Source organism: Phaethon aethereus, assembly GCF_964289735.1.
Source record: "Phaethon aethereus genome assembly, chromosome: 2".
Classification (NCBI taxonomy): Eukaryota; Metazoa; Chordata; class Aves; order Phaethontiformes; family Phaethontidae; genus Phaethon; species Phaethon aethereus.
Window position 1 is genome coordinate 165,349,775 of NC_138582.1, and position 27,007 is coordinate 165,376,781.

The following is a 27,007-nucleotide window of genomic DNA, read 5'->3' on the forward strand; positions in this document are numbered from 1 at the left end:
GGTCTATGTGCTAACAGGAAAAGAAATGGTAATCTGTGACAGATAGCAGATGCCCTCCAGTGAACTCAAGGTACAGATCTGCCAAGTCAGCAGATGCCGTTCTTAGAGCTACTTTTCAGAGGGAAAACACACACATAGTTGCTCCTAATATAAGACAGTACCATTAGAGATGATTTTGTGTTTTTTCAAAGCCTTTTGGAATCCCATCTTAATTTATAATGCACATTTTCCAAGCTTTCCGATTATTTTCATAACAACAAAATCCTCTCTCTTCTTTACTAAGACTGTAATACTTACTATAGCTTTCCTACCACTTGACAAACATGTATTTTTACAAGCCATAAACCCCACATAAATCAGTGACATGCACTACAGAGCCGGTGCAATGAATTGCATGCAGTATCAGGTAGGAAAGTTGGTTCTGTTACCTCTTTTTGCCCTACTGGAGGTGGTGGCTCAGCCTTCAACTGCTTATCCACGTGCAACTCACTTAACTCTTCACAAATCTCAGAGTTCTGACTCCGGACGCCTGGGCTTTGGCATCGCTGCCCCCTCAGTTGCAGCTGTTTTTCCTGCTGGAAATAATCCTAGATGGGTTTATTTTCTTTTTCTTTGATAGCATGCTTATTTTTTAAGGAGAGCTCCCCAGCTAGAAGAGAAAATAGCCTGGACTATACTTGTCAGGGGATGACTTCTTAAGGAAAATGGCAAGAACCAAGATAACACAAGCTTATGCTGTAACTTTTGAACTTCAGCAACTGGATATGTCAAGATATCCAGCTGTAGAAAACGGAAATACAAATAGGCCAACTTTTTTTGAATATTTTGTTGCTGGGGCAGGAGGAAATAGCCTTGTAATCTCCATTTTTAATCTGGTTTTGAGGCACAGGTTTCGCCCAGTGACCCAAGGCACACAGAAAGGTGCTTGCAGTTCAGCTGAACAACCGAGGGGTGTACTCTGAAGCCGCACGATGCTCGGCGTTACAGCTGGGGAAAGGCACGAGAGCAATACCCAGCGCTGCGCTACGGACCTGCTTGAAACGGCGCGTAGAGAAACACGCCCGGGGGAGACAAGATACACACTGAAGGGCAGGAAAACGCAAAGTTCACAGGAAGAGATAAAAGGTGTCCAAAAGTAGCTGCGGAAAAACTACAGGTAAACACGTAAACGTATGCAGCTCCTGTTCAGCAAAACACTTAAGACTACTTTGCACTCGCTGATGGCAGCGGGACCTAACCGCAGGGTGGAAGGAGAGCACAGCCTTAAGTACTTCGCTGAAAAGGGGTGGACTCTGGAATCAGAACAACAATTTTTTTCCGCAAACACGTCTGCCGAGACCCAGTGCTTGCCAGTACAAGCGGTGCCACTAAATCCAGCCACTTCTTCCTGGGGTGATGGCTGTTGCTGCTCAGCTCTCTGAAAGTACTCCCAGGAGTAATGGCAGAGGAGACTATGTTTGCAGGCTTGGTCCCTACCTCTGGAAGCCCAGGTTCTCTGCTGGTGTAAAACAGTGTGGCTTTATTGATTCACCTAAGGCAGACATTGAAAACTCCATAGCTCATCACAGCACTACCATCGTTCATGCCATTACTAACACTGCTACTAAAATATTAATAAAACTCTACCCTGTTTCAAAGAGTTGTGCTGAATTGCTTACAGAAGGACTTCCATGCTGAGAAAAAAATTACCGGCATAACAGGATTTCAACAGTAATTATTTAAACCTATTTATCTTTCACTTGTCCACCTTTTTTTTCCCTTGGCTTGACTGACATTCGATGTTATTCATGTATTAAGCAAGTTTCCCTTCCCCAGGGAGCCGCAGCCTACCTGCCTCAGTTCTAAAGCCATATCACCACAGGAAGTCCCTCAAGAGGTACCAGGAGCAGAAAAACACTTTATTCCAAATATAACTACCCGAAAGAACAGATGACACAAAGGAAGCAGTTGGTTAAGCAAATTGCTCTCCGTATAAATACTTTTGGACTGTCAGGTTTGTACCAGTCCTTTCAAACGTCGTTCTGTGTTTCTAGCAAATTAATTTAAAATCAAATTACTTGTTTCCTGCTTCAGAGGGCATGTGGTCTAAAATATATTCTAACTTTAATAAATGAAATGATGCATGTCCAAGCTTGTACCCTCTGCATAAGAATGTTTTGCATACAATTTCTAGGCACAGTTTAGCACTGATCTTCACAAGCCATAGATTGCTCCATCATCATCGAGTTACAGTTCTGTCCCTGTCGAAAAGTAACGCTCCTTAAGGCACACCTTTGGAAACAGTGTTCAGCGGAAAAGCTGACGTGCAAGGCACAGTATGCACGAGGCGCTCAGCCATAAGAAGTCTTTTTTTTTAATGCAACGTGCATACAACTTAGTATCAAGTAATCTTAAGGGCATGATATCGGTTATAGCACCGAAACAAGAGAAACGATTGTTTCACGTTAAAAGTGCAACACAATCTGAGGTGACGTCTCAAGTCCATTTATGCAAAAAGGTTGTGCAGTCAGTCATTGGAAACTATGCAGTGTATGAGAACAGACTGTGTAACTCGGTTGGTCTGACGAACATTCCAGTTGTTAAGCAAATTATTGCACTAAACTACAGTGAAATGCCAAACTTACACCAATTCTGTATTTATTTATACCACCCTCTGTGTGGTACCAAGACTTAGCAACGCTTCCATAGAGACTAAACCCCAGGAAACATGGACCCGGCTACTTCCCAGAAGTCACACTTGTATCGAGTATCTGATGAATTAATGTTAATTAAAACTGATTAATTATATCCTGGCAAATTATCCAATAGGGACAACATGCGCATGTGCTTGGACTATGTTTTGGTTCATCACCGTGTGTTTTCAGACTTGTCCTGCAAATTTATAAGGTGTGAGAAAATCGCTAAGAGAAACAGACTCTTCAAAAGAATCTGGTTGTGTAGACTGATCCCAAAAGGAGCGTTAGGGAATCAACCGAGGTTTTGCAAGCAATTGCTGTAAGTCCCCAGGAAGCCGCTCTCATGGGATGCAACAATCTCATTTCCAGCACACAGCCCCTGAAGATCCGCACAGACCTGTCTGGGGAAAGGTGCCCTTGGTTTATGTTGTTTAACTTTGGACTGTTTGCTTTTGTTCTCATTCCAGATGATTTGTTCTTCTGGCAGCAACAGCAGCAGGTTTATCTCCCGTAAAGCTCCCCACCGTGGGTGGTTTATATAATTTGTTTTTAATTTTCGTATCAAGTGCCGTGTTGCCAAGGCAATACACACTATGTTAATATTTATTGATTCAGCTGTTGTCATAATTTATAAAGTAAAATCTTTCAGTAATATAAAAACTTTGTGCATGCGAACAAAGGGTCGGGAGCCCAGGATAGACCTCAGCTCCTTTACAGCATAAACCAAAGTTTTGCTCACCTCTGCTCTGCTCTGGGCCCTAAAAAGAGGTGACCTGCCAACCCTGTGCCTGTAATTAGCACATGGAGGAGGACGGACCCAGGGTTGTCCCCTTGCATGCTGCAGGTCAGTTGTAGCACCAGAAAAACAGCAACCAGATTGAAAATAGAGCATAATCTGGGTGACATCTCAAGTGTGTTTGTGCACAGACCCACATACTTGTTTGCTGACACAAATAAATACAAAGGCTCCACACTGCGTTCTGCCTCTGAAAAGCACAGATCGGCTAATTGTTTCAGGCTCAAATGGGGATTAGTGCAAATGCCGCTCCTTTGGAAAGAGGACTTGCTGTTGGCAAAACAAGACAAATACCTGTCATCAGCATGGATTCACTTTATTCCTTCCCCATGGAAATATCATTTTTTCCGTCCTGTGCAAACAAATTTAGAAAGAGGATCCCAGGGCCCGTCTTTTCGGATGGTGATCAGCTCAAATGGGTTCTCCTGATGCTTCACTCACTCCCTAGATCATGACCCTGGATTTCAACATTTGTTCCCTGATTCTCTTGCCATGGCTGTTGTGGGAAAGAAGATGTGCAAAGCCTTTGATAGCAGGAAGCTTCCTCTCCCAAGCAGGTGGGGAGGCAAAAAATGGGAGCTGGATCTGGAGCCCTCCCCTGTTGCAACTGTCGCTGAAGAGCCAGTGAGCAAGGATGAAGGATGTGGCAGGATAAAGTTGATTTAAGTTATTTTATGAGAAGAACATGGTATCCCCTGTCTCTGGTGAGACAATGCAAATGCAAACTGCCCTTTACTCAGTCCACCGTGCAATGGGAAGCTTCAACCCTATGTATCCTCTCTGATCCCCACCGGACTCATGCGTCCCTCTGTCTCTTTGAAGACCAATTTTGAGGCACTAATGGGATTTGAGGGATGTCCAGGTTCTGTGGTCACTTTCCAGGACCGAGCTGGTCAGGACATTTCCAGGTGCAGACTCAGAGCAGCGGAGGCTTGTCCTGGTCCCCCACATAGCAGTCTGCACACACTCGGCCATACGGGGGGACCTTGCTTTACCACCAGGCACTGCCCGTCAGAGGAGGCACCATCACCAAAGGGTGCTGGCAACAGAAATACCTCCGCTTTAGCCGTTCATAGATGATGGACACTATGAAGTTGAGCCTCCTCGAGAAACGCAGCTCAAGAAAGCAGCAATTGGTCCTTTAATAGATAACATATTTTAACCTGCAAAGCTTCCTATAGCCAGTTTTTGGATATGAAAACCATAAGAGGAGTCTGAGGAGCTTTTCATGCGTAGCAAACCCAGTTCAGCAGTGTGACACGCGTAGTTACGAGAGGACTGTTTACTCTGTAAAATAATTGTTGATGTTTGCGTTCCTCCTTGCAGACAGCTATGGATTTCATAAAATCACCGTGCCTGGTAGCAACTGGCATCCTTTCTAGTGTGCGTCTAGTAACTGGCAGCCTTCCTCTGCAAAGAAGCCAAGAAGTAAATGATCGTGAAAACTGAACCGTTTCTCTCCTACCTCTGCACAAGTGGGGAAGCAAGCAGGTCGCAGCGCTGCTGAAACGCGGCGAGCTTGCGTTACTGCCTGGGCGGCACCTCTTTCGTGTGTGAAGGGAACTGGAGGCTACAGTCTGCAGAGCTGTCGGGCTGACAACTCCCAGCTATGCTGAATTCAGTCTTTCTGAAAAGCCTTGAAAAATCTGAGCTAAAACGGGACAGAAATAAATAACCACGAACCGGGGAAATGAGTCGTGGGTTCTTACTACCAGAACAGACCATTTATGATCTTGGTTCTCCTCTTTCACAAGTAAATGTTAATCCTTGTAGCACCAATAAAATCAGTGGATTTATCTTCCTGCACGTTTAGCAGGAGAAGAAAAATCATCAAACACATCAAGAAAATCCCCTTGCTTCCTCAGTATGAGAAGGGGAAGATTAATATCATTTATCCTGATGGAATAAAAGAGGGCTGGTGTGCAGCTGTCAATTTTAAGTGTGCACATTTGAGAATCTCTCTAACCCATTTTGAAAAATTGCTTCTGTAAAGCAGAGTTGCTGCTTGTTGGTTTAATGAGAAATCAGAGGAAAACCTGGAGCGATACCACACCACAGTGCTAGGACTGTAGCTAAGACGCAGAAGGGACCCTTGTTATACCACGTTCCTCTACAAGTGCATTTTATTAGCAGACTACAGCGTTTGCAATACTGATGTAAACTGTGTGAAGTCCTTCCTTAAGGTTGCAACACACGTACACAATTTAAGACCTGCAAATTCCTCAGAGAGAGTGTGAAAACTGCAAAGGGAAAGTCTAAACTGATTATTTGAGACCGGTCATCCCCACTCTCCATCCTTTGCCACCTGGTCCATCATTCCACTTCAGCAGAAACAACCAGACGCTAGGGCTACCTTAGCAGACTGATTTTTGTTCAGTTTTTCAGCCCTTATCTACCCCACCCAGTCTTTTCTCTTGCCATGCATCTGTGCAGAAGACGGAAACAATCTGGTGCCAAGCGAGTAGCAAAACATCAGAAGTAGAAGGTGCTGCTCGTATTTGCCACATGACTACACCTGGATTTTTTTTCTTTTTCTTGATGACTCAGCCTTTATAGGGACCCTGTTTATTAAAACCCAAACCCCTAACATATGCATGCAGAAGAGCAATGTGGGCAAAAGAGATTAAACACAATAGTCTCCAAGTTCAGAAACAGCACAGGCCTGTTGCCCAGCTCCCAGTGAATGTACCAGTAGATGAAATTATGCCCCTCTACTTGGGTGTCCACAGGTCCCAGGGGAGTTTCCAACTGAGCTGTCATCTGTCAGAGTTAATGCCATATGTAGTTTGAACCTATGTAGCTAAACACTCAACATCTCCTCCTGGTGGACCTCGGAAACACATTTTTTTCCCCTGAAAGTTGTAGGGTATTTGGAAGCAAAGTGCAGTACTTGTTCTAAAAAATAATGCACCTGCGAGTACTCAGCTGGAGAAAATTACCAGAATCTGGCCCTTAAAATTCAGAATGGTGAAGGATAAGGCTGGCCAGAAACCACAGCTGCTCAGCTAAGGCTGTTAACAGTAAAACCTCCCCTGGAACCAGCCTGCCCTGGTATTTTCTATCATTTTGAATAAAGGTGAACTAAAACTTCGCCAAAGATCTTCACAGCCACGAACTGCTGGTCTCTGCAGAAGCGCTGGATGCTTCGCCGAGCTTTGTCCCTCAAGGAGGGAATCATCAGTTCAGCAGTACCCCTCCTTGGAGTAACGCAGAACATGGTAAGCATTTGAACTCTGGCCATGGAGGAGCAAGGCACGTTATTTCTCATGGCTTCTGCCTTGCTGGCCTAAGATCTTTTCCCACACCAGGCAACACACTGCCCATAATAAAACATAGATTCGTTATTCCAAGGGTTGACGCTTAAAATTAGTCTAAGTGGGAGAACTTGGCAAAAAGATGGACTGCCAAAGTTAATTTAGCCTGTTATCAATTCAATAAGCTTAAATAGGCAGTGAAAGTGTTTCGCAAGTGTTCATTGTTCAGAGTTCAAGCTAATACCTTCTGCTAAATTGCATTTTGAAGTTTAATCACAATCTGCTTTATGTTTCTTTTGGTAATTGGGGTCTCTCCACAGTATAATATGAAGAACTCAAACTAATGGGCTCCTCTGGTGGAAGTTTGAATTTTGGAAGTTTGCCTCAAAGTGCTGTGAGTGAGAGTGCCTGAAATAACCCAGAACCTTTCACCCAAATAAAGCGTTAATATTTTTATCATTAAGGAAGTCTCATATTATTGCAGGCAATAGCAACAAAATAACCATTATTTCAAATTTTGTTACTTTGGACCATAATTAATGGGAGTAATTTCAACCCCCCGACACACGCATGCCCTGTCGCACTTGGCACAGGAGCTGTTGCGGAACTGGCTGCTCTTCATTTTGTCCAGAATGTTAAATGTCGGCATTTTCTTTACCAAAGGGAGAAACACTGAGAAATGCTCATTTCTGGGCAGCATTTTGCTCCAGGGACGGATATGGATACTGGGAAATGGCAGCCGGTAGGCTGTGACTGACGCGTAGTCCACGATCTGGGCACTTGTCCAAATGCATGTTGTCAGGTCCGCTACGCCTGATATCGGCTCTTTCAATGCCAGGTTTTTTTTTTTCCTCCCCTCTCTTTCTCTCCCTCCACCAGCTCCCTGTGTTTCCTGCACCTTAGGCATTATGCCGTGGCGAAATATATTTCCTTGCCCCCACGCACTGAATAAGCACCCGAAAACCTTTGTTTGCAGTGTGACTACTCTAATCACGTCAGCAGAGATCTGACATGGAACCTTCTCCTGTTGCCCCATACTACTGAAAAAACATAAAGACAGATGCCTTTCTATGTGTAGAAGCAAAGATGAAGACTTTAAATTTGCTGCTGTGATTTATAGTCCTTTGTGTCTTTCTAATGGCCTTGCTGCTATCCTTCTGAAGACAATAAATACATATATATTCTATTTTATTGCTAAAAATAATTAGCAAATCTATGCGGTTTTCAAGAAATGCAAAGCAAAACATACAAAAGGGAGAAATCCAGGCAAACTATGTACATAATAATACTAATAATGAAAAAGCCCTGCTGTCTTCCTTAACGATCATAAAAATATTTGCCAAAATAAAGCTGACAAGAAGAACGCTGTAAGAGCTATCGCATGCTGCATGCATGTATACACGTGGGCTCACTCTCCTGCCAGTATGAACTGGGGAGTCATCAACAGAATTCAAAGGTATTTTATCCAGTTGCACTAAAATGGAATGTGTCCCACAGACTGGAACTGAAAACAGATGGAATGTAAATACTGTTTGAAAGGGCATTACGGTTCCTGACAATAAAGTATATTTCCTGCAGTAAAAGGCTGAAATTAATGTACCCTGTCAAATAAACACATGACTTCATGGTAATCTCTGATTTATAGATGTTAGAATTATTAGAAACATAAGACATTGTCACAAACAATTTTATATCAAAATCTTTATGCACTGGCACTTTTATAGCAATTTTCAATAATTTCAGCTACACTTACGTCAGCCTGGAATAATTCTATTGACTGTCCAGAATCACTTTGGGTCTAGGAGCAGGTCCGTAATGCACAGAAATTGTACAGTAAAATTTCTACTGTATACAAAGGGAACAGATGTGGATCCAGATGCTGGTGGTGAGACATTTTGTTCTTTTCTCTGTCTTACAAATGATGTATCATAGCTAAAATAAACTTACAGGCTCTGTGCAGAAATTAGTGGTTGAAGTCTTTGACTCAGTGTTAAGAGAAATCTAAATCCTGATGATCCCAATGGTCCTCTCTGATCTCAAAACTATGAATCTCTTAGTGGTAGAAACATGAAAAAAAAGCCATCAGAAACAGTTTCACCTTGTCAAGTGAAATAAAATGAGACAATAATCCTGAACTACATATGAGGATAAAGAGAATAAAAGCTTGGGGTTTTGATCCAGTTCAGGGCAATACAGAAACTGTACCATTGACGGGAGATTGTGGCTCTGTCGTCGAGGTGTATGGAAGAGGTTATTCATATAAATTCTGGAAGACCGGTTTACCTGGGAGATGTGTTTGGTGGAGCCCAGACAAGGGTATACACGAGGGGAGAACTGCCAATTGCAAAAAAAAAAAAAAAAAACCCCAAAAAAGTGAATACGCCTGAGAAAGCAAGGTGTGCCCTGGAGCAACGAACACTCATTTGGCATGCAAAATCCAGGCAACGTACACCCCTCGCGTCCTCTGCGGAGACCCGGGCTCAGCCCGCCGGGCCATGGCAGCAGAGGTGCGCTCTGCCTTGGAGGGGTCTAGGTGGGAGCCTGGGAAGCCCTGGGAGGCAACGAAAGGCACGGCCCGGGTCCCACAGGCAGCATGCCCCGCCAGGTCACGGGGACGGGGCCGCCGGGCGCGGGCGGGCGTAGGAAGCGGCGGAGCGCTCGGCCCGGGCAGCGCGCGGCCAGCGCTTGCCGTGTGACCCCGTTACCGCTCCGCCGGAACGAATCGATAGCGGCGTTTTCTGCAGACGCGCAGGCCAGCGCTGCCGGCTCGGCACCGCGCTGCCTGCCAGGACACAAACGCGTCATCTCTGCGGAGGGCAGCACCCGCGCCTGGCTCTGCACGGCAGAGGGGCGAGCGTGAGGTGTGGCCAGGAGCCGCTGGCCACCAGCGTGCACTGGCTTCTCAGTGGCATGCTATAGACAGAGTCGAGGGCAGTAGTTTGAGTAAGGCGGGATATGTAGCAACTAGGTTTAAGAAAGGGGAGAAAGCAATAACAACCCCGTTGGGCTGACTCAAACGACAAGGAAAGGGTAGAGCCATTTTCTTAGGTTGCACTAGTAAAATTTGCTGACTGTCAGAACTCATCAATCCAGAAAAGGATCCAGACAGTGTGCGGAAAGACCTGGACATCACTGAGGCCTGGGGTAACAGAAACAAGACGGAGTTCAGCGGTAGAAGCGCAGGACGCTGTGCTTTGGGCACTGGCTCAGGATGTCAGCCCAGTGTTACTCATCTGGAACCTCCTCTAAGTCTATCAGTCACGGGATTTCTCGGAACCATAAAATGGTGTCACTGTGAAAAAGGCACACACCGTTCTGCACTACAGCTGTGAGGACCTTGAAGATTAAGATTCCTAAAGTAGGAATTAGGAAGATTTCAACTTTGGACACATGTCTAATGTAATTAGTACGAATACCTCTGACGTATGAAACTTTCAATGTAGTTAAATTGCAGGCAAGTTCTGGTAGGTTCCACTGGGTCAGGTGAGCTGGACTCTGCACACTGAACTGTCCCATCGCCTTACTGTCCATAACTCTCCCTCCTTCAGGAGACTGAAAGGTGACGTCACATATGAGAAGATGGTCTTTATAAGGAATTACAAGACACCCTACAGAGGTTCAAGAAAATAATTTCCACATCTCAATCATCTAGGAAACCAAAATGAGAACCCCAAAGAACCTTGAGAATATGCAGCCAACGTCTTGCTGTGGTTGCTGTTGAGCTTTTGGGAGCTGTTTTCCTGCTAGGACAATTAGAATTATACATCTCAAAGACAGAAGAAAAATGGAAGACAATTTTCATGTAATAGAAGGTTCTTTGGACACCGTGTCTGAAGTATGACTGGGTGGATGGTATTTTTTGTGGTTATTATTCTTGTTCTCATTATAAGGTTAAACTTTTCAACAAATCCTGAAAAAATCTTGTGGGCAGACTAGGAGCGACTTCCCCAGCACCATGAACAGAACAAGGAAGGGGGTTAGGTAAACCCCTCTGAAAATGTTGCAGTGACTGGCATCAATACACATATCACACAATAAAGAGAAATTAATTAAGTTCAAGGCGAACCTTCCTCAGCCTCACTCCTCTTTGGCCAGCTTCTTGCACCTGTGCTGACTTTTATTGTTCAGCTTTTCTTCCTGGTCCTTTCACCACATGTGTGGGCTCCTGGCTCTCCAAGCCAGCAGAGCATCTCACTTGTATCTCAGTAATCGAAGGAGATTTAGAAGCTATCGGGTGGGCTCACTCCTTCGAAGCCCTCTCAGTGACAGTGCCACAAATTGGTAGCCTTCAAGAAGCCATCTGCTGCCGGTGTAAGCTTTGATAATAGAAATGGCAGCTGAAATTTAAACTTAGGCATTTCTATTACTCGGAGGAAAATGTGCAGTCACAGAAGGGTTTCTCATCATCTGAAATTCAAACTGCTGCAGTGTAACACTGTGGGCCTCATTTCTCATAGCCATGACGGCTTACTTCAGCGTAGTTTTGTGACTTTCCGGGAAGAGCCCGGCATTGGTACAGGAGCTGTAAGCTGAGCTGATCATCACCCTAAAATACCCCATCGGGACCAACAGCTTTGCGGTTCTGCTTGAGACCAGCCTCCCTTTAGCCTCTCGGTCCTGACAGATGAGCCCAGACTGATGTGAGCACAGGATGAACAGAATACGGCCCAGGATCTTCAACTGACAGAGAAAGTGTAGAGGACATGTAAGGATTCTGTAGGTTTACTTTACCATGCACTTGAGAGGCATGCATACATATACTCCCTGCTTATGCAACTCCTTTCACCTCCTCTCCCCTGTTATTGCACCAAAATCCACAGGCACAAGGAGGAAGGCAGCATCTGGCAATATTGCCAAAGGGCTGCTAAATTCCAGGTCAGCCAGCAGCTTTAAAGTGAAGCAGGGCACATTGTCTTCTCCTGAGAAGTAAATATACATACACATTCTCTTTGTACTTGCTAAAATATTTAAATATGTAAAAATATGGATTATAATTACGGGAAAGTTAGAATAGATTTGAATGTTTAGCGTACCCTTGGTAGTTCTTGTTTCGTTTCTGTATGCTGCCCTCCACACAAAAAGATATTTCACCGTAATTGTGCCCTTTCAGTGCAATCATGTAAATTTTGCTCTTGTTCACGTTGTTCTTCCTTCGCGAGCTCTGCCGCGGTAATCATGGCTATCCCAGAGGGAAGGAGGTAAGGACCCCCACAGAGCTGGGGCTCAAAGAATTAAAACATCTGGGAGTGAGTGGGAAAGTTTATTCCCCGGAGTCCCACAGGGCTGCCCTGGGTACAAAGGTTAGCATGCTGTAATGCCCACAACCGTATACCCAGGGCTTTCATACCAACCTCCAGGTGCAATAATTGCTTCTGCAGTAACCTATGTGGTGATCAGGAGAGGTTTTTGAGGGTCCAGAGACCATACATCTTTGGAATGGGCGCCATTAAAAAGGAGACGTCTTTGGATTGTTTGGGATCTGCTTTCTCATGGCTGTGCTCCTTATGGAGACATTTACAGCTGTGCAAATTTAGTAGGGTTTAGCAGGAAGGCAAATGCAAAGCTCATCACGTAATTATCCTTTTTTTTTTGCTGTTGAGCTTTTTCCTATTTTTGTTTATTTATCATGCCGATGTATTTTGAGTCTTTGAGTTGGAACCCCCTTGCATGCACACGTTTTCCTCTCTAGAAGTTTGATAAAATTATTTGCTGGCTATATGAACTCATTCTTGTTTGGACCTTTTCAGCAGTAGACCCCTCAGGCCTGCAGACAAATGTTGAAAACCATTGATCAGGGCTGTGCACAGGGGAACAGCAGTGACCTGCAGCAGCTCTTTGTCAAAGCCTGGAAAACACTAGTGATGAAGCTAATTAATACATTTCTCTACTCCAAGCCTTCTATTTAATGCACATGCTAGCAGTGAACTACATTATTCCACTGCAATCCAAATAGCTGGTGGTAATGTGACAATGTTACTCTAATGTTTATTGAAAATTTCATTAAAAGATAGAGTGTGTAAACAGTATTTTGGTTTGCTTCTCCTACTGGGTTTTCTTTCTTCCTATTTTGTTTCACTCTGAATCCTCGGTGTTTATATTACATATGACACTGTTTCAATATTATAGAAAAAAATTTGAAGAAATTTTCTTAGTATTTTCAGATCAAGTTTTATTCGTAATGTTCCATTTCATGAAAATGCCTGGTTTTCTGCATCAATTCTCTCCCTTGTGATTCTAATAGGTCTCACTAAAGGTCTAATTCCACATTTACTTGCTGTACAGCATAAAATGGGTGGCTACCTGACCCGTCTACTGATATACACACCAGCACCTACGTGGACACATTGTGCAGCTAAATAGAAATCCACATTTCTGTAATTTAAAGGTACAGTAAGATGTAAAAATTCTCAACCCTCAATGCTCTATGCTGCAGTTTATCTTGCAATTGTGAACGTGGATATTTATCTTGAGGAAGGTGGAATACAGTGATGCCACATACACACCTGTGCATACACACACACACACAAACACAGGCTTCCAGATCGCGTGCAAAATTTCAACAAACTTTTGCTTTGCACTGTGAAGGAAAAATCTGAGAATTCTTAAAATTGTGACCTTCTGTCTAATGTAGCAGAAAGGTGTGGATATCTTTAAAGGCCAAAAAGAAAAAAAAACACAACCGAACCAAAACTCCAGAATTAAACACATTCATACATTATTAAACACATTTATACGAGTCAGTATTTGCAAATCGGCTAATACTGTGAAACCCACCTACTATATTCATATTTCACTTTGAGCGTACTCTGCTTGTAGGTTTAACTAATACAATGCTGGGAATAGAAAGCACTTCAAAGAAAAAAATACATATTATCCATGCTCCCCACACTGATCCACAGGACATGTCAATAAAAATATTCCTTAAAACAGATACAAAAAAGCCCCTAAAAGTGTTTACCAACAACTTCAGACTTCTTTTTTTGTCACCTAGGTGTCTATCTGACAGTGGGGTCTGATGATAGAATGTTCTGACCTCTTGCCCTTCAGCTCTCCAAGAGGATGGTCAATGTGTAAGACTTGCTGGTGAGAGGATGCACTAACACTGAAAAGGCTTCTGCAATGAAGCAGCCAAAATTAACGTTTAGCAGCCGATAGTGCCCACCTCCTGACACAGAGTCCTTCCGCGGGGCTGTTTTAGGACAGCCCTTCTCTAAGGACAGTTTTGCTTCAAAACTTTCTTCCCCTTAACCGAGAGATCGGGGATCCCTCCTGACAGCTGGACCTGAAACAGGAGCTTTGATCCAGTGCCTGCTGAACTCTGCGGCTCTCAGAAGACGCTGGATCAAGGCTGGAGGATCTGGAAAACATTAACTCGATAAGGTGCGTGGAGCCAAGAGATAAAGGTGGTAGAAAGGGGGAGAAGGAAAGAGGGAAAAGTGTTCCGATGAAGATTTTTCTTCTGCGTTTTACACCAACACTTTGAACCACAGAGAATTTTTCAGCCTTTACTACCAAGTACCCTGGGGAATACGAAAATCAGCAATGTCACACCAAAGAACAGACAAATAACTGTCTGAATGTATACAGTTACATATCTTCTCACTTCTCTGGTGCCTTGTCATATCAGCCTCTGCCTCCTAGTTTTAAGGGAGCTACCTGGCCCTTGACTCTTGCTGCACAAATCAAAACAAGCCATTGCCCATTTTTACACACTGAGAAAATCCCTGCCATAGTCAGAGGACCTGAGGTTTGTTCTGTAACATTCCCATGATTCAGCTGAAAGAAAAAAAAACAGGCTCCTGTGTGAGAAAGGATTTAATTGCTCTGGTTAGAAGACTTAATCTAGACAAGCACAAAGGATACAAAGAAAGGGAATGCCCCTTGTTGGAGACTGAATTTTGCTCTTGGATATGTGGGAGTAACTTCTTCTGAAGTTAACAGCATATCAAAGGCAGGATTAGGCCATAGTACGTTTGCATCACGAGTCGTGATCCAGAGCAAGGGTGGGGACAACGGCCATCTTGATAAGCTGCAGCTAGCAAACATTTTAGTTGCTTACCTGCTCCATTTCCGTAAAGGTGCTCTGCTCCTCATCTTCCTCCTCGATATCTGACTCTCCCACAGCAATAGGAACACAAATGGACAGGTCAGGGTTGGTCATAAAATCATCGTTGTCTGTAATTCCTAGGTGTTTCTCCGCATTTTTACTCATCCCATCCTCAGCACGGTTCTCTTTGTAATTTTCCATGTCTTTGCCAAGCTCAGCGGTTGTATGACTGTTCACACAGTTGTTAAGGGCACCTGTATTCTGAGCAGCAAGCTTCATCATTGCCTTCTTTTCAGCCGTGGTCTTGGGGTGCCGGAGGACGTTGCAGCAGAAATCCCACGTCGCGTGTTTCACGTACTGAAGACCCCTGTTGATCCGAGCAAAAGCAAGCTGCAGGTTGTTCATCTCTCCATCCTCATCCGGGGCTGAGAGGTTGTCAGCACTGAAAGAGCTTAGTAGCAAGGCAAGGAACAGGTTGAGCACCTGAAACCAATGAAGTTAAAAGGAAATCAATGATTAATTGTGGAGGACAAATGTCTGGTCTTGGAAGGAGAAGGGTCTGAGTCTCATCTAATCTGTGCCACTGTAACACCACCAGTGTTCATGGAACTGCCTCTAATTACAGGTGATTTCAGTGGGAAAAGGAGGAGTGCAGACATTTCCAAACACTTTCATATCAGGTGCAGAAGTTCAGCATGGACTATAACGCACTCCGACTTTCCCTTTTCCCCTCCAGCACCCCAAAACACAAAAAAGAAAAGGCAAAGCTCAGAAGCAGAATATGGGATAAAATTGTCATTGGAAGGTACATAGTGTAAATATTCCCATAAGTGGTGGTACAATGAATTTCCTATAATTGCCAGTATTCCATCTTGGAGAAAATCACTAACTGCAACACTTATTGGCATCCAGGAAGGTACTGCTTACATGTAGAAAAAGACTATAGGAAGAACATTTTCAGGACCTTTTTGTTTTTTGCTTAGTGTGAATCTTGTTGTTTATATTTCATAGCATATAATGATATTCATATGCATGGCACTTAATTACAAATAGTATATTTGGAAACATCTCTGAACATTTGTATGTATTTTCACAGATATTCTTGATGTAAATATCCTCTGGGCCATGAAGAAAATCTACCGTGACTGTGAATAAACGCCTAATAGGTCATATAGTTTCAAAACCTTTGCCCTCCAGGCACAAACAAGCCATCACACTCAGGATTAATGTGGCTAAATCTGAGCAGGGCTCACCCCCAAAGCAGGTTTGGGCCTGGACATGCTGCTGCTACTCATCAGGAAAAAAATATTTGAAGATTTTCACAGATGTATGGGAAGATCCAAACTGAACTGGAGACCCTAAGTTGGCTCCTTCTTGTTCCTGCAACTTCAGAACTGTCTATCTTTGCTGGTAGTTCGCTGCAAGATGAGACGCAACTACACATCCACGTGACATATTTAATGACTTAAACCTCTTTTTACCTTCTAGGTTTTTTTTTTTTTCTTCTCCAATATATAAAATTATATCAAATAAATAAAACCAATTTTTTCTAGAAGGGTTTTCCCAGTAATACATCTTGCAGGCTGATCACCAGCTGCTGTGTATGGGATGTTACACCTGCCTGTGGTCTGAGAAGGAATGAATTACAGCTTTTGTGCCAGATTGACAAGGGCAGGAAGCTCACACCGCAGGTAGGTGCCTGGGATGGTGGTAATGGGGAAAAGGTGACTGAAACCAATATCAGCTAAAATATATTTACCCAAAATAAGCTAGGACCAAATTGCCTGATATCAACTCAACTGCTGCCTGTACAAGGTGGTGGGTGCCAGCTCTGTGGCACTGCAAGGGAGATCACTGCTGCAGAACTTCTGCTGTTTTAGCAGTAAAATGGACTTTGTGAAGATATTTCCTCTGTGACCTCTTAAAATATTTTAAGTCGATAAAGACTACTAGACCAAAATAAACAATATAAAGGGTACTGGGCCTTACCAAAGAGCCACAAGCTTTTGCTATCACACTCCCACCCTGTTCCCCCTTATTTCAAATATTCAGAATATATGAGTTGGAATTTTGAAAACTAGCCTGGTCTTAATCACTCTAGTGACATTGCATTTGAAGTGTCCTGTCAATACGGTTTTGTAAAGCACTCTTTGCAATCACTGTGATTATAAATGAAAGCAGTTGGTAGCACAGCAGATGCCCGTGTCCTATGTATTGCTGAATAAACTATTGCTGCGCTGAGCACTACCCTGCTCTAAAGTCAAGTGGGATTAAAGCTAATTGTTTCTTAGCTGGTCCATCATACTGGAGTGTCCCTGACAGCTTGTGTGGGTCTGGTATGAACCAGTCTTTCATTACATATCCCACTCAGAGGTAGCACAAGTGATGTTGTCTGATAGGTAGCTGAAAACCAGAGTAGTGGACATACTGCCAGGCAGGTGGGAGCCCATCAGCGAAGTCGTCACTGGCAGAATCACTTTAGCCATTTTCAATCAAATTTGATAGAGGGGTGAGATCTCAGAGATAACCACTTTTCTACAAGCATCCTGAAAATGAGCATGTGGGTAAAGAAGAGACACTGCCCAGGCCACCAGTGCAGATAAAGCTTGGAACAAGCCACAGCATATGTGTATCCTTCTCAGTGGCAACCTAGGGACATGGGAAGGAGCTGGAGGAAGGGAAGGGATAAAGAAAGCCAGAATAAAAATCTTCTGGACTTTACAGGTTCAATTCAGTTACCTTAACAGAGGTGTCTACAGTTTTTTGAGGTTATCTGAGACATCTTCACCTGACTTACAGATTTGTGTCCTCCTAAAGCTGCAGCTTTCATCTAACCAGGACACGATGGGATGTCGCAGCAGGAACCAGAGTAGTGGTGTTTAGGGAACTGAATCACGCTTCAAGGATGGCAGCTGTGACCAGACTCAGACACCAAAGCGTGAGGGTGTAATGGGGCAAAAGAGGTTCATCAAGTAGACAATAGAGCCTGACAAAATACAGGTGACGATGTTACAGCCGCATGCAGCTGCCAATATGTAGTCATCTATTGCCAGCTGACCCTAGCACGCCCAAGTCGTCCTGAGGCAACTGGCTGAGGCAACACACTATTATGGGAGATCCGTGTCTGGTTGGAGGCCAGGATGGATACCCTGCAGTATCGCCAGTGGCTTTAGACAAAAACTCAGTCAAGCCTTAGATCTCTGTAGACCATAGTGGTAGCTCAGGTGTCTTCTCCACACATGAATACCTCCCTGTAGGCAACCAAATTTTGTTATCTGAGGCTGAATTTCATCCTATACTTTGTTAATTCTGCTGTTCACAGAATAACTTTTTTGAAATGCCTTGTTTTACTTTTCTGTATTTATTTTGGATGACAAACTGCAGTTACATAAGTTTATCCAGATACACCTGCAGGTGTATATAATAGGTGGTAACATTCTTAGTGTTATTATTTACCATGGATTATTAAGGCAATGCTGTTTGCTTCCCAGAAATACGGCTGACATTTTGCACAAAGAGCTATTTGCTCTTCAAGCTTTTAGCCAAAAATAAATCTCAAATATCATTCCCTCCTTCCTTTATGAGCAGGTAGCCTCAGAGTTGTATTGCTGGGTGTTAAATAGAGTGAGCTGCTGTATAAGCACTTTATGTTTACTTATTCCCCCTATTTCACTGTACACTGCATTTTCCAGAAAAATATGTGCTCAACACACCACATTTCCAGTAAAAGGTTACTAATAATATCCAGTCCTCCTGGTTGCTCACACAATGCTTTCAGTTTAAGTAAAAGCAAACTAAAGACTAATTCAGTTTTCAAAAACAATGGCAGATTTGTATGGGTCCCCTCAGAAAGAATTCTGCTTTCCAGTGACACCGAGCAGCCAGACTGTGAAAGCAGGTCTTTTTTGGTCTTTAAGGTTAGGAATCAAATGACAGATGCCCTAAAAGAAACCCCACCTCCTTTAGCATAATGATGTTAACCATTTGCCCTAAGGACAAGACAGCACGCTTTCATAGGCTTGTTTTCTCTTCATGCCTTTCCAAAGCTAGTGGCTCTGGTTATGCCGTTATAAGGCACAAATGATCAGATTCATCCAGCCTAATATCAGGTGCCTCCCTGAGGTGCTTAAGCTGAAGGAGTTTTCCTAGGATGTCTGTAGATGATGGACGCAGTCTGGCATCCCAGGAGATGCTGAAGCGCTGAACCAACTCTGGTGGTGCCTACGGAAGCCTAGGCTAGCTTTGCTTTAGTATCTCACTGCTAGATTGAAGTTAGGGCACTTACCGATGCAGACCAAATAACTAATAGAATCATAGATTATCTCAAGTTGTAAGGGACCCATAAGGATCGCCAAGTCCAACTCCCTGCTCCTCACAGGACTACCTAAAACTAAATCATATGACTAAAAAAACATCATCCATGACTTGTCAAATCCAGCCAGGTGTCCAGAAGGTCCTTCTTGGTGTCAGTCTGGTACTCCATGCTCCAGGCCAGTGGTGGCCAACCTTTATAACCAGGCGATCTTCACCAGGTGAGCAGAGAGCTCAGGATGCTTCAGCCCCATCCTGAGCAGAGCTGCAGCATGCAGGTAGCGAGCCTGGCATTGTGCAAAGAGCTGCACCAATTCTGTGGCTGTCACAGGTGAAGAGCACAGAGGCATGAAGCCATGAAGCTAATTCCTAGCTCCTCAGCCATAGGGAGAAAGCAGGCTGCTGGAAAGCAGGACTCCTCCTCCCCAAGGAACCCAAGGCAGGGGCTGCTGGTGGAGGCTGGGAGCCACATATGCTGCCATGGTAGGCTGCAGTCTGAACACCTCAGCTCCATCGCCTCCTTCTGTTTTGGGCAGCACAGGAACAAAACAGACAGTTTACTTTCAGATGACACCTCCTCATCAAACCCTCTTTGAAAATACGTCTGCAAACTCTGGTGCTGAAGTTAAAACACTTTTGGAGCCAAAGCTACTACAGACTACAAAGCTACAAAGACTACTCCCTCATTTCCCTTCCATTCTTGTATTTACCTTGATTTGGCAAAAATGAAGGGATATAAATACTTATGTATTTAACCTCCCACCTGTCATTCAGTCAAACAGTACGCAGCCCTGCAATTCTCCTGTGATCCTGTGAACTGATTCAGCAATGCATTGGCTGCCCTGCACCCCCACTGGCGTCACCCAGACGCAGGGCATTTGGCACCTTGCTCAGCACTGCTGCTGAATATAGGCTGAAAACCCACTGCAAAGTCTAAGGCCATTTCTTAGCAGATGATTGAAAATAATTCTGTATTTCATTTAGCTAGAAGCAAAAATTATGTTGCATCTGCACACGTTCGATGGCAGGGTTAAGCCATCTTCAAAGTGAGGTCCTCAGCTGGGCTTGTTTGATTGCAGAGGATCTCATACGAGCTTCTCCTGTAGTGGGACCTGTCTTGACCACACACTGCTAACAAAACAAGTGAGTTTGATTTTCGAATCCCTGATCCTTTCCTGTGCATGAAGTTTAAATGAACTTTCACAGTGAGTAGCAACTTCCAGTACTTAAAGGGCGCGTATAAGAAAGGTGGGGACAGACTTTTTAGCAGGGCCTGTTGCAATAGGATGCAGGGGAATTGTTTTAAACTAAAAGAGGGCAAATTTAGACTAGAGAGAAGCAAGAAATTATTTTACAATGAGGGTGGTGGAACACTGGCCCAGGTTGCCCAGAGAGGTGGCAGATGCCCCATCCCTGGAAACATTCAAAGTCAGGTTGGACGGGGCTCTGAGCAACCTGCTCTGGTTGATGATGTGCCTGCTCACTGCATGGGGGTTGGACTAGATGGCCTTTAAAGGTCCCTTCCAGCCCAAAGATTCTGTGATTCTGTGATTCTATACCTAAGGCCAGACATTCTCATCTGCCCAGACTACACAGGACAAATCCTAGCAGGCTGGAATCAAAGATGTGATCACCCTTACAAGGGGTTCATAGAGCAGAGCAGTTCAGGATCTGCTCTCATGAGCACTTGTTTGCTTGTAAATCCACAGGACCCTTCAAACAACTGCAGATGTGTGCTGTCCTCTCATCTGCAGGAGATGGAGGACAGGAAGGACAGTTGAGCACAGGTACAAGAAGAAGAGGAATCTCCTAGAAGCCAGCTAAGCAGGTTTTTCTACAAGAGCAGGGTCCAAAGCAGAAAACATGCCCCATCAGTGAATCCTGTCATACACAAAAGAAAGCAGTTAAAACAGGTTGTATCCCTGTGGCAGCACATTGTCATTGCTGTCACTCAGCTGCATAGAAAAACTCAGACACTGCAGCATGGTGAGGTACCTGCCAGGACCATTAGCTACTCATCTAATATTTTTTGTGGCTAAAACAGCACCTCAGCCTATTCAAACCCACTTCCCTGGCAGTGCCTGTTAGACACAGACCAACAAGAAGCTCTTCAGGCACTCTCTGACCAGTGGAAGAAACTGATTTTCTTCTTTCCTGTTTGTTTTCTGGTGGCAGTGGACATCTGCACTCTTCTTTGGCTAGCACAGATGGGAAAGATGCAGTTTTCTCTTTGGAGAAGACCTTGATAACTTCTAGGAAGCCTAATACAATATGTACCAATTATTTTGTTTACTGTAGCAAAATCCATGAAGCTGCAAAGAAAAACTGCTCATAAAGGGGCTTTCACTGCATCAAGGAAGTGTGACACCTAAGTTTAAGACGGACCTTCAGTAATAGGTCATCTAGTCCATCTCTCTGCTACTGGGGGATTATTTCATTCCTTAGAAGTGTATTTTCCAATCCTTTGTACATTTTCATCCCAGGGCAAAGTTTACCAAGAGCGAGTACTCCTGCAAAAAGCAATTTACATGATCAGTTATTTTCTATATTCCCTTTTCTATTATTTTAGCTATATGTGCTTGGATAAGAGGCTTATATCCTCCCAGCCCAGTTTCTCTCTATCCTGTAGTCAATCTCGTAATCCCATTCTCGTGATATCTTAGTTTCTCACTGTAGAAATGATAATGATACCACAAATATGGCATGAGGTCCTTGTGGTCGAGAACACAGGTTAGAGCAGGATTGACCTCCTTCATGTTTCTTGCCCAAGATCAGCTAGGAAAACACATGGAAATGGGAATACAGATTTCCTGCCTTGCAGCCATAAGACTTCCCAAGGCAGGCTAGCAGTTGTAGACGAGAGTTTGTGGGGCACCGTAGTACGTGTTTGTTGCAACAGGAATTTTTTCTTATCAGCTCCATGTTAATCTGTTCAGCGAAGTAACTGCTTTGTCTGTTTAAATATAAGTAAATGAAATTTAATTAAAAAAAAGCACCAACTTCAGCCTATTTCCCATGTAAGATCCCTAAACTACTTTATGATTGTAATGAGAGTGCATGTTCACCACAGGAAAGAAAAAGTGGAATTAATATGGTCGGAATACTTCTCTCATGTGCAAATACAAAAGTGGTTATAACTTCAGAGATTTCGTGTGAATGACCTCCATTTTCCCTAAGAAAGAAGAGAACAAGGCCTGATTTTTTCCCCCAGCCTCTCAGCTACCACGTGCATTTCCCCGCCTGGGCAGAGCTGCGCTCGCAGACAGCGTCGTGGAGAGCGCAGCCCTGGGGCACGGCTGGCGCTCACGCTCCCTTTAGGGGAGCCGAAGGCATCTGGGGTTCCCTTTACAGACAGGCTAGGTCCAATCCATGTGGTCAGAGGAGAGTGAGCCCAACGTGTGCCATCCTACAACTGATGGCTGCACCAAGTGAGGTGAAACGAAGGAGTAGAAGTGCCTTTTCTCTCCGTTGACTGTGAAGAAGAGGTAGGGTGGCTGATGCAGCTGTAGCTATCTGCACAACAGACTCTAGAAACTGGCTGAGATGAATGCCCCCCCAGCCCACTAGTGTTTTTGTGCTATTTACCATAAGGCGAGGAGTTTTGCTGACCATTCTCCACTTCGGGTATTGGCATTATGTTCCCCCGCAGTTTCAGCGGTCTCTTGTGCAGCCGATTGACTTTAAGCAGTCCACGGCAGAGACGAGATGCCGGACGGCAGCTCTGCTCGCCCACGTTTGACGGTGTGTGCCTGGGTGGGGGGAACGGCCACCCTATTTCTCGTTCCAGAGTTTAAAGAGGTATGTATAATTAATGGGGCAGATTCCTTGGTGCTGTTCTTGCCACTTTACATGGGAGTAAATCTTTGAGTGGTGGAAGGGTAGATTAAGCCCATTAAGCACACTTCACAGCACCTTTGTGACATGTAAGCTTTTTGAGGTCATTTTAAGCTGCCATTCTCCCCTCCCTGTTTTCAGCGGAGCCATCAAGCCGGACAAGCACCGGGATATGTCAGAGCTGACATGGGTACAGCCTTTTGAGAGGGGGAGGCAGGTAAAGGGCACCATGTCTACATTGCTCTTGCTGCCAGGCTGACATGCTGGACCACACGACGAAAACGGCTCTTCAGAGAGGGAGGCTGAACTGGGAGGAGAGCCTGGATCTTCCCCCCTCCCGTCTGACAATGAGCAGCCACTGGCCTCTGCCCCTCCTCACCCCCAGCCCCTGCAGCACCCCAAAAGCAGGCAGGGCGAGGGGACCGATGTCCTTGTTACTCTGCAATACAGACCTGAGAAAAACTATGACACTTCTTACCACAACCTGGTGGATCCCTCATGGAGCCAAGTCTTTTTCATGTGTTATCCACCTAGGTGGGTATAAACGTGCACACAAGCCGTACTGCTGCATGTGCTGGTCAAGAACTATTGAATTGAATTTAGATTTTTTTTTAGCTGATGACTTTCAGTGTTTTTTGAAAGCAAGTCCCTTAGAAGTATCAGAAGATAAGTCTCTGGAAACCACATACTTCCTGATCTGAAAATCTTAGTCTCCAAGTCCTAGATGAGGGAGTAGGATGGGATGGTGAGTGGAGGCAGATAAATTCTTCCCACTACTAAAGCCACAGCATAGAAACAAACATGTTCCTGCAGGTTTTTCATCAGATATCAAAGCAACACTAATTCACCAGCATAGCAAGAGCTCCATCAGAGCTGCTGTGGACTTCTGAAACCACTCTCAGACAGACAAAAAGTGCTATCAGATAAGTCCAGATGCAAACCTCTCCAAGCAAGACAGCTGTGTTCATAATATTAAAGGCTCAACATACCCCAAAAGCATTAGGGAAACTACAGAAAGTCTCCTGCTTACAAGCCAAGAGACAATTACTTTTGTGATAAATTGACAAAAGTGTTAAGCAGTCATGGTGGTGAGGATGTCAAGACAAATTGAGAGCAGGACAGACTGCACAGGCTTGGACTGACCATACACACTTGGGGGTTTTTGCTATTGCTGCTCCCAGCAAGATGTGATGATAGGTGAGAAACACCCTGTGTTATCCCTGGAATATTTTCACTACTTGTATGCAAACATCACTTCATTGGCCTCTCTACCAATTGCTACACAATGACTAGGCACAAGAGAAAAAAACTAATTTTGGAAGTTTAAGGTCAGTGGGTTTTGCCCAGAATCCTAAACCTGCATGGCTGGCATATTGGGTCTGGCTGAGATGGAGTTAATTTTCCCCATAGCAGCCCTCATAGTGCTGTGCTTTGTATCGGTAGCTAGAAAGGGGTTGATGACACACCTTTGTGTTTTGGCTAGTGCTGAGCGGTGCCCGCACAGCATCAAGGTTGTCTCTCCAACACTCCTCCCTCACCAGTAGGCTGGGGGTGGGCAAGATTTTGGGAGGGGACATAACAAAGACAGCTGACCCAAACTGACCCAAGGGATGTTTCATACCATATGATTTCAACTCAGCAATAAAAGCTAAGAGAAAGGAGGAGGAGTGGGGCCATTCATTTTTTTTTTTTGACATTTGTCTTCTGGAGCAACCGCGATGCATACTGAAGCCCTGCTTCCTGGGAAGTGGCTGAACATCGCCTGCTGATGGGAAGCAGAGAATAAGTCTTTAATTTTCTTTTGCTTCCATGTGTGGCCTTTGCTTTTTGCCTATTGAAATGCCTTTATCCTGACCCACGTGTCTGGTTATTTTTTTTCCATCCTAATTTCACCCTGCCTGTCCTGTTGAGGAGGGGAGTGATAGAGTGGCTTGGTGGCACCTGGTGCCTAGCCAAAGTCAACCCACCACAGCTGGGCTCATGTGGAGGACACTAACTGGTCAAGGCAGAGTAGGATATTTATAATCTTAGTCTCCAAGTCCTAGATGAGGGAGTAGGATGGGATGGTGAGTGGAGGCAGATAAATTCTTCCCACTACTAAAGCCACAGCATAGAAACAAACATGTTCCTGCAGGTTTTTCATCAGATATCAAAGCAACACTAATTCACCAGCATAGCAAGAGCTCCATCAGAGCTCTAGGATATTATAAGAAAATTGAAGTCATCTCTTTAAAACGCAGATCCTACACCTCCCTCGAGAGGGGGAGACCCAACCATGACCAAAGACTGCCTTTAGTTTTGCACTCAATCAGCTACTGGCCATCATGTCCCTTGGACAGTCAGGACTTGAGATCAAGAGAAGGAGATAATTCCCATTCACACATGGCAGAAAACATCTGGGGAAAGGTAAGCCACAAAGAAATGAAAGGATTAAAAAAACCCTGGAAACAGAATAACAGAAAAAGAAAAACACTGATAATGGCTACAGTAAGGAACAACTTCCCTGCATTGAATATATTACACCAAAGCAAAATCAATATAAGGGTAGGCCCAGAGACTACGAAATTAAATAAGGGATTCAAGAAATAACAAATATTAGCTTTCCTTTTTTTTTTTTTTTTTTTTTAAAGGAGGAGGGGAATACTAGTTCCTTTCAAATGGTACTTTCTAAGCCGTTTCCCAGGTTTGATATCATAACTTGACATCCATCACAGAATCACACTTTCCCATTAAATGAAATGTGAAAAGGATGCCTATTTAGTGAATCTGGGTGATTTAATGGGGTTCTGATTTTTTGCATTTTGCAAGTGCCGATTCCCGGGAGGGCAGAACGGAGTGCCAGGGCTGTCTGCCAGGCGGGAGGGCCTCTTTCAGGAAAGCGACAAAATAGATTCTACTAGTAATTTTGCACAGTACAAAATCTCCAGCCTTCACAGCGCACGACTGGGCTTGCAGCTTTCTCATACATCTGCTGGAGAAGACAGATGACTCGAAAGCAGGACAAAATCCTCTCTCTCTTTAGAGAAACAGAGCAGGAGGGTTACCAGCGGTGGTACTGGCTACACAGCCAAAATGAGAGGCACCCTGTATTTGCAAGGCAGGGGTGCTGACCCGCACGCCTCACTGCTGTCCTGAAAAGCAACCCATTTCCTTTGCTGTCATCTGCTCCTGGTTCCCATGTGCCCCCAGTCAGCAGCCCGTCCCCTTTGGTCTCTGGCTTAGCTGTGGCTGCGTCTGCAGGTTCTTAGTGCTTCCTACAGCCACGGAGAGATACCCTTATGCTTCTGCAAAGAAGGGAAGGAGGTGGATGTCCTTTCTTCCCACAGTGTATGTCTGCAGGATAAAGCTGGCTCTGAGCTGTGTTTTGCAGAGAAACATTACTAAAAATATAAGAAAAGCACTTCGTGAAGGACTGGCTACCAGCATCCTTCAAGTCAAGTCTGTGCGCATCATCAAAGCGCATCATCATCATCTTTCCAGGCACGATGACCTCATCTTTGGTTATCTTCTTTATATCAGGAAATATAAAGGTATTTTGCTGATGTGGAAATTTGAAAATTATTTTATTTATTAATTGTATTCTGTGTGCCTGGCTGAAATCCCAGCAACTGGGGTTACTCAAAGTCTTCAATAGTGCAAGATGGACATAAATTTGGGGAAGCAAAGGAGGAAGTCAGTGGTGTAAGTTGTCCATAAGAGCATTTTTATGAGTTTATGCTCACTGCCAGTCTGCTAGAGAGAAGAAAGAAACCGAGAGCTAGGCAGCTAGTCCATTTTATGATCTAAAAATTGCATCTGCAGTAGTAAACAAAGACAAGCCAAGGCCTGTTCTCCATCCCTGAGGGTAAGCAGCTGACTTCCCTTCCCCACTTTTCCCCCAGGCAGGATTGCGTTGTGGTTGCTGTCCCCAGCCAGGGCTGTCCCCTGAATGCTCGAGCACCAGCTGGGACAGGGTGGCCAGGGAATGTGTTAACCAAGAAAGAGGAGGGACACCCATAATATTCGAGTTTATGCCCTCGAGTTTATAGATGCAGCCACTTGCCTGCGTTTTTAAGCAGAGAGATACCAGCAGGCATTTTGCACTTGCTGA

At 44.4% G+C, this 27,007-nt stretch overlaps 1 protein-coding gene across 1 annotated transcript in view; it reads right to left on the reverse strand.

Moving 5' to 3' along the window:
* The window catches only part of SCN5A (sodium voltage-gated channel alpha subunit 5), a gene marked incomplete at its 5' end in the record, with an annotated part of 185,797 nt that overhangs the window by 55,430 nt on the left and 103,360 nt on the right, over positions 1-27,007 (reverse strand). Inside the window, 2 exons of the mRNA XM_082015636.1 lie at positions 444-572; positions 14,785-15,255. Of these exons, the coding sequence (XP_081871762.1) occupies positions 444-572; positions 14,785-15,255 (600 nt within the window). The remainder of the gene's footprint in view (positions 1-443; positions 573-14,784; positions 15,256-27,007) is intronic.